Source organism: Labeo rohita, unplaced genomic scaffold (assembly GCF_022985175.1).
Source record: "Labeo rohita strain BAU-BD-2019 unplaced genomic scaffold, IGBB_LRoh.1.0 scaffold_108, whole genome shotgun sequence".
Lineage (NCBI taxonomy): Eukaryota > Metazoa > Chordata > Actinopteri > Cypriniformes > Cyprinidae > Labeo > Labeo rohita.
In genome coordinates, this window is record NW_026127208.1 from 171,822 (window position 1) to 182,500 (window position 10,679).

Genomic DNA, 10,679 nt, shown 5'->3' on the forward strand with positions numbered 1-10,679 from the left:
TCTGCTTCATACAGTAAATCTGTACAGTTACATTTTTCTGTGATTATGCATCTTTTGTGTCTGGTACGATTGCACAAGAATTGCACTGGTGTGATCAAAGAATCATAATGATTCAGATCACACACTCAAAACAATCATTATTCACTTTTCTGAAAATCTTTAATCATTCATCAACATTCACATCAAATCCTTCAGTTTACATGAAAAACAACAGACGAATGATCAACTGCTGCCACACACACACACACACACACACACACACGCGTCTGGTTGAAATGTCACTAGTGAACCTTCCACTAGTTCTGTGATGTTTATCTGTGTGTAACGCGGTGAGTTTATGCAGGAACAAGTGTGTCTGATATTATCACATGGGAACAACAAACCAGAACACTTCAAGTGCTGGGAATCACACACACACACACACACGCACGCAGCGTGAGAAAGCAGCTGTACGTACTGTGTTGAACCAGAACTTGACAATGGGTGCGTGGTAAAAGGCGTAGAACTTGCGTGTGATGGGTAAGCGGCGGGAGCGCACGTGCACCTCCGTTTCGATCTTCATGTCAGCGTTCTCATTCAGTCGGGCTTCTTTAAACACATCCTGACAGAAACACAGAGATCAGAGCGTATCTGTCAATCTGTGCCAGTCTGATTGTGCAATGAGAAAACACACGCTTTCGTAAAGATTGACCATTTCCGAGCATCAGTGACCAGAACGGTGTTGAAGGCACGTTATTGCACATTTAATATTTCATCCGTACCATCTGGATGTCCTCGGGGTTCTGCAGGTTGTGCTCGCTGTCCTCCATGCTCTGATGGGCGTCCTGCGACTGGGGAATGTGGGACATCTCCGCTTTGGTCTTGTACTCCAGCAGGAGGATGGCAGGAGGAACCAGGATGCTCAGGATCACCTGCACAAACACACACATCAGTCAGTCGACGGACGGATGGACACACAAGGGTGTGAGCGCAGGTGCTGGCGCGACGGCTCTACCTTGTACCAGGAGTTCTTGCGCATGTTCAGGCGGCCCATCCACATGTCGGACAGCAGCATCTGCGTGCAGGTGTGAGCCACGAACGGCCGGAGACGCGACGACACGGCCAGCTTCAGGCAGGTGGAGTTGCTCCAGTTCTTCAGCTCGTACGTCAGCAGCTTCATGGCCATCGTCTCGTCCTGCCTGAACGACTGCTCCAGCAGATCCACCGCCAGCGTGCCAAACTCACTGATGACAGACGCAAAAACACTTAACACCCTCAAAACACCATGTTCACAACTCACTCTGAGACTAAACTCAAGGCAAAAGAATCATTTTCAGACTGATTCTTTGATTCTTCATTTTGCAGGTAAACATTACTGACTGACAGAGACTCACTTTGAATACTCCTTCAGCTCCTCGGAGGTGTCGTCCACCACGTCGCTCTTCTTGGCCTCGTATCCCATGGAGCGCAGCAGTTTGCAGGCCACCAGCGCTTTGGCCATGGACTCCTCGCCGTGCTGCCAGAAGAACAGAGACATCTTCTGCCGCTTCATCAGCACGGCCCACACCAGCAGCTCGTTGAAGGGGTACGGGAACCGGCGCGTCTCCGGGTCGTCGATGTCCACCACCTCCTCCTTACTCTTCTTCTTCTGCTGCTCAGAGACCGAATCCAGCTGAGGGAGAAAAAAGGATCGATTAAAGCACAAATACACACTCTGTATGACAAAAACACAAACACTGCGAGAGGTACAGCAACACTCGTCTTACCCTGGGTTTGTAGGGCTGAGCCGTGTTGATGAAGTGATTGTGTCGCGTTTTCTCTTTTTTATCTGCCTGAATGCTGAAGGACTCGTGGGAGCTGCTGGCCGTGTGTCGACCTGAACGCTGACAGACAGAACCGACAGAATGACGGATGGACAGACAGACAGATTGAGAGAGACACAGACAGGAAGAACGCAAGATGAACAGAAAGACACAAAGCATTAGATCTTTCGTTCTTATCTGACTAATAATTAAATAACAGTAATAAAGCAAAATTAAAATGCAGAAACTATTTTTAGATAAAAACAAGATTTTAAAACATTACAGAAAAAAATAAATGAAAAATTCATGTGACCATTTGAGAAGGGCTCTGTCTGCGCTCATTTACCCGACTGTTCCCGTGCAGGTTGTTGTAGATGATGCGGAAGCGTTTGCGCGTGTAGTTGCACCTGTACGTTCCTCCCATCAGATACTCGATCACCAGACCCACGTCGATCAGGGTGATTTTATAGTTGGGCGGGAGGTTACCCTACCAAAAAACACTAGGAGATTAAACTCACACAGACTGCAGTTTGGTGTCAGACACACACACACACACACACACAGAGTCGAGCAGCTTTACCTGTTTGACGTCCCTCACCAGGTGATAGAGCGTCGGATTGGTTAGAGTTTGTTTCTGTGAGAATACAAATGTTCTGATTTGACCAGTTTATACTCAGAATTTGAGAGGCAGCATATATATGTGTGTGCGTGTGTGTGTACCGTGTTGTACAGCTCCTCCAGACGTGTGATTGTGAGGAAGCGGTGCATACTGACGCCATTCTCGATCAGGAGCTTCACAAACTCCACACGGTCCATCACCAATGCATCCAACATCGCCTGCTCGAGGGAACCAACCTACACACACACACACACTTAAATACTTTCAGATCACTTTGACACCAAGTGCCTAGAACTTTCATTTACATTGAACCTAAACCTAAAGAGACAGTTCACCCAATAATCATCAACAAAAGTAAAAATTTTGAAGAACATCCATTTTTGTCCATACAATGAGTATCAATGAGGTCACAGAAGGTCAGTGGGGTGCAATGTCATTTGGTTCCCAACATTCTTCAAAATATCTTTTGTTTTTGGAAGAAGAAACTCAAACGGGTTTGGAAGAATTGGAGGGAGAGTAAATGATGACAATGATGATTTTTAGGTGAAAAAGTCTCTTTTGCTACAATTTGTTGGTCATTGTGACCCTGGACCACACAACTAGTCATAAGGGTAATTTTTCATTTCAGCTGAATAAATAAGCTTTCCATCGATGTGTGGTTTGTTAGGATAAGACAATATTTGGCCAAGATACAACTATTTGAAAATCTAGAATCTGAGGGTGCAAAAGATTCAAAATACTGAGAAAATCGCCTTTAAAGTTGTCCAAACGAAGTTCTGAGCAATGCATATTACCAATCAAAAATTAAGTTTTCATACATTTATGGTAGGAAATTTACAAAATATATTCATGGAACATGATCTTTACTTAATATCCTAATGATTTTTGGCATAAAAGAAACTATTGCTACAAATATACCCATGATACTCACAACTGGTTTTGTGGTCCAGGGTCACATTTTATTTTTCAATACTATTGTCACATTTCCTTAAATGTTCATCACGTTTTCATTTTTACAGAAAACAGTTTACAGAATATGTAAACATGATACATGTTAAAGTATCAGAGCATTTGTTAGTGTATCAGAATGTGCTGAGAGGTCAGTAGGTCACAGTGTGTGTGTTTACTACAAACATGACACAATTGTTTCTCTCTGTGTTTATCAGCACACAAACACACATGCGTACGTACCAGCAGCTGTTGTCCGTAAACAAACACGTGATCTTTCGCGATGTCCACCCGATCCCACGCCAGCGTCAGGACCAGCTGATCAAAGGCAGAGGCATTCGTGCCTGTGAAAAACACACACACACACACACACACACACACACACACACACACACACACAAGATGATGTCAGAGGAGACGTGATGAAGTTTAGACTTTGATAAAGTGTTTCAGTAAATGTTTGACCATCTGAATGCGTTTAATCTGCAGCAAACGCAACATTCAACCTGGTGAAAGACAAAACCATCATTCTGTCATCACTGACACTCCAAACACTGAACACCTTCATACATCTTTAGAACATAAAATCATGACAAATTTTAATATCCTTAAAATTGACTAAATTATTTGTATAATTTTATAAAAGGATTCTTCTAAAAGTTTTTCTGGGTCCATTTTACAAAACAAACCAAAATCATGTGTTTGTGTGACAGAGGTTCAGGAGATGATGTTCTGATTGGGTTCATCTGCAGCAGAAACGCCTGCATTAGTCAAACACACACACAGATAATGAGGGTCGCTCCTCACTGACCTTTGAGCAGAGCCTTCAGGATGGCCACATCGATGTCCTGATGGTCCTCTGAGCCCACAGGAAACACTGTGATCTGAAACACACACACACCAGGGTCAAAAGCTGACGGGACCTGTAACGCCTGTGTCGCTCATAAACCGGAGCTTATTGACCAAATACAGTGTGTGTGTGTGTGTGTGTGTGTGTGTGTGTTCACCAGCTCTTTGTTCTTCATGCACTCCATCAGCGTCTGGAAGAGATGCAGCGCGTCGCTCTGGCTGAAGTTGAATGTTTTCTTGATTGTCGCAATGATGTCGGCCTCAACTCCATCAGGCAGCGCTCTACAAACAGACATACACATAAAATGCTTCATCGCAACTCAAGCTCTGAATCTCATCAAGCTCCAATGACACAGAAATGATTGTGTGTGTGTTTGATACCCGTCCTGCTCCGTCTGCTTGTGTACGTATGCCAGTATATCAGCGGCGCGTCCCGTTCCCTCACACACCACCACCGGCACCGGCGGACTCTCCTGAAGATACTCCAGCACCGTCAGGATCACATTTGGACCTCCTTCAAAGATCAGAGCCACGACTGGGACGCCCTGACCAATGCCTGCAAACACAAATTATATTTTTGCCATTTTATGATCACTGTCTCCTACTTGCTTTGGGTGTTATTGAGTTTATCACATCACTGTAATTCTAACATGTCAAAGAGTCTGAATGAAGAGTGAGGAACATAACGATGACTGTAGGATAATAGATGCTTATGACTGTTTGTGAGTCTAACATGTGTGTTTATCTGTGTGTGTGTGTATGTGTGTGTGTGTCTGTCTCACGGGCATGGATTCTCTGCAGATTAATGTGTTTCTCCAGCTCTCTCCTGAGTTTGACTTCAGCTCCATATTTCCCAACCGTCCCATCATCCACCAGGATGAAATGAGAGTGGAAGTTGTTCAGCACGTTGAGTTTACTGAGAGGATTCAGCAGCGTTTGATACGGCGCTACAACCTGAACACAAACACACGACACTGATTAAATACAAAGGGTTCTAAAACACTCTTTTTGTGATTTAAAACACTAAATTATTTTTTAATTTGAGATACAAAACTTTGTACATACTGAACGAGCATTAATGTTGTAATATTTCCATCAGCTTGATGTTTATACACGGGGCCTAAAACTAACTTTCTGCCACACCTGCCAATGGCCATTGATTTTTTTTTTTTTTTTTTTACCGGCCATGAAACACTTTTTGCAAAAACAGGCAGTTTTTATTACTACTACAATGACTAAACATATTTACAATGTTTTTCATTTGTCCTGCTACTGGTGTTTCTATTAAATGCCAATTCAATTTTACCTATTAATTACAGCCATTCAACATTACAGTATAATTGAAAGCTATTCTTTCTTATTTTTAGGCTTTTAGGAAATATGTAACAACTTTAAGTGATTTTAAAACAGTCTTCACATAAACTACAAATTGTATAAGCATAAACTATACAGATTAATCTTTATTCAAGCTACAAAAGTTAATCAGTGACTAGAGCAGTCCAGTGATGATTTCTCTTTTTCTTTTGTTCTTTGATTTACATCAGTGACAGACTTCAGTGGGTTTGGTTTCACTTTAAAAGCAGATGTACATGACGTGGATCTGACACATATCCGATTTTCTTTAGCGTCATTCAAGACTTTATAACCCATTTAAGAATACGTTTACGAGGTAACTCGCCAAAACTGTGCATTTTGTGTGTATTTTGTTTTAGTCGGTTGAAGCAGCTCAGCATGTGTGTACAGCCGAACATGCAACTTTTCAAACTATACTTCACTGCACCGTTTAGGCGGCGTAACCCCAGGTATGTGTCGCCACATTCTCGGGTTATGAAGAATAAAGAAGGGAAAAATTATTCTTCTGAAATGAAGCAGCAATATCTTTTCAGGTAAAAGTTATTAGAACTGCGTCTAGGGATGAGCTGGCCATCGCACCGCTCTGACCTGATCAGCCGTTTGTATTCCATTATTTGATTTACTCTTTTCGCTTAAGACAGAACAGCTAATCACGATGATCTTGCGTTCGGAAAAGATTATTTTATTCGCTTACATCAGAAACAGCGAATCTCTTTAAAGACTGGCTGTCGTTTTCACTACATTGCATTGTTATATTTTGTAAAAGTTTTACTGGCCAACTGGCGAATGACACTGTTACACACACTCGCATTTGGTGAGTGTTAATTTTAGGCCCTGTTTGTACACTACCACTCAAAGATTTGGGGTCATTACGATTGTTTAATGTGTGTAAAATAAGCCTCTTCTGCTCACCAAGAATGCATTTATTTGATCAAATATACAGTAAAAATAGTGAAATACTATTACAATTTAAACAGCTGTTTTTTTAATGTGAATATCTGTTAAAATGTGCGCAGCTGAATTTTCAGCATCATTACTCCAGTCTTCAGTGTCACATGATCCTTCAGAAATCATTCTCATATGCTGATTTGCTGTTTGAGAAACTATTGGTTTTGTGGTGTGATGCAGCCATTCATTGAGATTCACAGTAACGGTCATGTGTAAAAAACGGTCATAAATGGGCCGTGTGTGCGCGTGTGTTATAAATGAGTCTCACGTCTCTTCCGATGAGGTCGTTCCTGTTTTCAATCACTCCCCAGGGTGCGATTCCCACCGTACAGATTTTCCGTGCCGATCTGGACATGTGTTCCTTCAGAGCGTCACCCACATGTTTGGCCACACCTGGAAACGCAGCGGAAAAACGCCCACAGTCAGCGGTTTACAGTGACCGTGACCCTCAAGGGGTCGTGACCTCTACAGAAGTGTGTGTGTTCAGCAGCGAGTTTGTGTGTATGTGTGTGTTTAGAGGGTACTGTGAGTGTGTAAACACTAATAAAGTGTATCGACCTGATCTTTAAACTCAAATGACTGTCATTAAGTTAATCCTGTAACTGCTGCTGTGTGAACACACACACACACACACACACACACACAAACATTTGCTGAGTCTGCCCTCTGTACAGCAGGTAGAAAGTCTGGTGCTGCCCGTCTGTACCCATAATGCACTAGTAATGAGTGTGTGACCTGTGTTGACCCCTCCGGTCAGGATCCAGGCCCCGGTGGTGACGGCAGCTTTGATCAGTCCCTTTCCCACCACCTGTTTGATCCGCGGATGCAGGTCGAAGTTCTGGATTCCTCCGTGAACGCTGATGACGATCTTTGGCAGCTCCATCTGCCATTCCTTCAGCATCAGCCTCAGGATGGCCTCGGGGCGGGAGTCATAGGAGAGACGCACATACTGTGGAGAGCAGAGCAAGACATTATTAACCCTGACCAATCAGAACACTGCAATTAATGTTATCATCAACCTCAAGTGTTGGGAAAAGTTACTTTTAAAAGTAACGCATTACAATATTGCATTACTCTTTAAAAAAGTAACTAATGACGTTACTTAGTTTTTATGGAAAGCAATGCGTTATGTTACTTTTGCATTACTTTTTAAACCTGGGCAGGGCTTGTGTTTTTTTGGGGGTTTTTTTCCATTTAAAAAGTTCTATTTTTTGTCAATTCTAAAAGCCCTTTTGCACCAAATGCCTCACGCTGAAGGAAAAGAAAATTGTACAGCTGTACAGTAGAATGCAGAAGAAAGTGCAACACACAAAAAAAAGAACAAGTGTTAATTTATCTTGAGTAATTTTTGCTTATTATAGTTGAATTGGATCATCGACGGTCAGCAGCAAAGACGCTGGTTATAATAAAATGGGATTAAATACATAAAGGATATTTGTATTATTTAACATTTAATTATTGCAGGTTTGTGTCATATTCGAAGTTGCATTTTACTGTTATTAATTCATTTTGAGGATTACTGAACTTATTTTGAGAAACACTTACTTTTTTGTACGTGAGATGAATTAATGCATGTTCACATTTAGTCTAGAACTAAAGCAACATCTTACTCCCGATTTCTCTCAACATGGCAACACGAGAGCTGTCAGCCCGTACATGGGAAACAAAGTAGCCGGCATTACTTATTTCGAAAAGTAACTCAGATATTTTCTTGTAAATTGAAAAGTAATGTTTTACTTTACTAGTTACTTGAAAAAAAAGTAATCTGATTACATTACTTGTAATGCATTACCCCCAACACTGATTAACCCTGACCAACCAAAACGAGTGACATCATTAGGTGACAGTGCACTCGTGATCATTCTGAGTGTTCAGTGTGTGTGTGTGTGTGTGTGTGTGTGTGTGTGTGTGTGTGTGTGGACTTGTTTTTATATCCTTGTGGGGACCTAAACCTGAATATACACAGACTCATGGGGACTTGACCTAAATTGAGGTCCCCATGGGCACAAAAGCTTATAAATCATACAGAATTAGTTTTTTTGAGAAAGTAAAAATGCAGAAGGTTTTCTGTAAGGGTTAGGTTTAGGGGTAGGGTTAGGGTAAGGGGATAGAAAATACAGTGTGGACAGTATACAAACCATTGCACCTATGGAGAGTCCCCACAAAGATAATAAACCAGACATGTGTGTGTGTGTGTGTGTGTGTGTGTGTGTTGAGACCTTTGCTCTGTACGAATGGGATCCTCCCTGGAAATTGATGACTCCGTAAGCATCAGTAGGACTCTCCTCCGTGTGTTTCTCCACTGACCACTGCTCCAGATCGGACAGCCCGCCCTCGGTCAGACGCACGTCTGAGTATTTGACTGCCAGTGTGGCGGTGAAGCCCACGTGCTGCCGAACCAGACGCCCGCAGCAGCATCTAAACACAAACGCAGACACACACATCAGCGCACGCTCCATCTGAACCCCTCGACTGTGTGAAACATCCACGTTTGGTGACACTCACCGCACGAGCTGCTGGCAGATTTGGCATCCTGGGAGACATCTGCAAAAAACAGAAGTCGTATTTAAATATTGGAATCCAGAATTACCATTTTTAACAACACATGAAATTAACTCATTTGAATGAAGTCACGGAGTTGCACTCGAGCTTGACGTTATCCCATCGGTGATGTCTGGACTTGCAGCATAAATAGTGTAGGATGATGCACACACTAAAGTTTAAGACTTTAATAATAACGAAAAGTGCATGACGTACCTGTGCGGGTCCTTTGACACGGGTAATATATAGACACATTCCCTCTTGGTGAAACTGTGTTCGATCCAGGACTTCTGGGACTGCAGGAGAAAAACAGGATCAACATAAAGCAGCAGCAAAACATTTCACACACGTCACTCTCCCCCAATTGACATGATGATGACGACCAAAAACTGTAAAGCTGAGGTCTTCAACTCTGCTCTTGGAAAGTTTTTTTCCAACTGGCTTCAGCACACCTGCCTGCAATTTTCAAGCAGTCTTAAGGAGCTTGACTGGCCACATCAGGTGTGTTTGATTAGCGTTGTAACTAAACTCTCCAGGATAGTGGATCCCCAGGAACAGGGTTGAAGTCCTCTACTGTAAATTCTCAACATAACGGAAGCAGCATCAGACATTTGAACCGACTCGGTTCTACGCATCAGTTGATTAGATGTTGAAATGTGGCCGTGGTTCTCAAATTGACGCAGATCTGAATGACAGCACGTAACTGATTGTAAGAAAGGGGTGGATTTAACTAAATGATTGGGAAAAAAAAAAAAAAAAAAAAAAAAAAAACACAGGTATGAAATGTTCATGAAATTTCCATTTCATGCCAACACTAACACATGTACATCTTTGTTCATACAAACGCTGAATTAAACTAGCACTGCTTGTGTTTTGTCTTAAAGGAGTCATTGACAAGTCAAACTTTGGCAGTGCAGTCGAAACACAGATTTTGCATTAAACATCAACAACATTGCAGAAAGAGCATGAACTACTATTAGAACACAGCAGAACAGCAGAAGAGATTTACTGTAGAGTTTAAATGGACACTTGACAGCAATGATATATTAATTTATTTCGCTGTCTTCATTACACACTGATGTATGTTTGGCTGCATGTTTTTATTTGCACTGCTGTTCTCTGCGGTCTGAGACCCATCAGAACACAGCCTGGGTGAAAACAAGCCGAGAGCGTCTGTCTGTCAGAGCGAACCACAGAAGACAATCGAGCAAACAGAGTATCGTGTGTCGTGGGAGTGAACGAGAATCCTGACCGACGTGTCGGGGCTTCGGCCGAAGGGTCCGCAGGGGTCCGAATAAGCAGCAGTTTCAGCTAAAGCTCAACATTCCTGTGAGAAACTCAAACTGCTGCGGGTCATACGAACATGAACCCGATGCGTGTCGTTTTAATCACGTGACACATCAGCTGATAGTAATTAGGTTTGCCATCACATCAAAGTGTTAGAAACTGAAAACTTTACAAATTCAGTTACAGATTCTCAACATCACCACAAACTGAATGACTACCTTTAATTGTCAGCTATACAAATATATAACAGCACTCGCGTACATATACTGACATAATAGCAAATCTCATCTGGTTTACGTTTATATCAAGTCCCATTTCTCTAACGCTTTATACAGATTGTTTCAAAGCAGCTT

The 10,679-nt window shown here is 42.3% G+C and overlaps 1 protein-coding gene across 2 annotated transcripts in view; it reads right to left on the bottom strand.

Moving 5' to 3' along the window:
* The window catches only part of trpm7 (transient receptor potential cation channel, subfamily M, member 7), a 30,373-nt gene that overhangs the window by 11,533 nt on the left and 8,161 nt on the right, over window positions 1-10,679 (bottom strand). For both annotated transcript variants that reach the window (XM_051100720.1, XM_051100719.1), the window contains exons 2-19: window positions 9,256-9,335; window positions 9,004-9,042; window positions 8,718-8,916; window positions 7,234-7,447; window positions 6,767-6,891; window positions 4,980-5,151; window positions 4,579-4,753; window positions 4,356-4,479; window positions 4,160-4,232; window positions 3,592-3,692; window positions 2,502-2,636; window positions 2,362-2,415; window positions 2,128-2,268; window positions 1,746-1,862; window positions 1,374-1,651; window positions 995-1,223; window positions 762-911; window positions 458-601 (exon numbers count right to left, since the gene is read on the bottom strand). In XM_051100720.1, coding sequence (XP_050956677.1) covers window positions 458-601; window positions 762-911; window positions 995-1,223; window positions 1,374-1,651; window positions 1,746-1,862; window positions 2,128-2,268; window positions 2,362-2,415; window positions 2,502-2,636; window positions 3,592-3,692; window positions 4,160-4,232; window positions 4,356-4,479; window positions 4,579-4,753; window positions 4,980-5,151; window positions 6,767-6,891; window positions 7,234-7,447; window positions 8,718-8,916; window positions 9,004-9,042; window positions 9,256-9,335 — 2,550 coding nt within the window. The remainder of the gene's footprint in view (window positions 1-457; window positions 602-761; window positions 912-994; window positions 1,224-1,373; window positions 1,652-1,745; window positions 1,863-2,127; window positions 2,269-2,361; window positions 2,416-2,501; window positions 2,637-3,591; window positions 3,693-4,159; window positions 4,233-4,355; window positions 4,480-4,578; window positions 4,754-4,979; window positions 5,152-6,766; window positions 6,892-7,233; window positions 7,448-8,717; window positions 8,917-9,003; window positions 9,043-9,255; window positions 9,336-10,679) is intronic.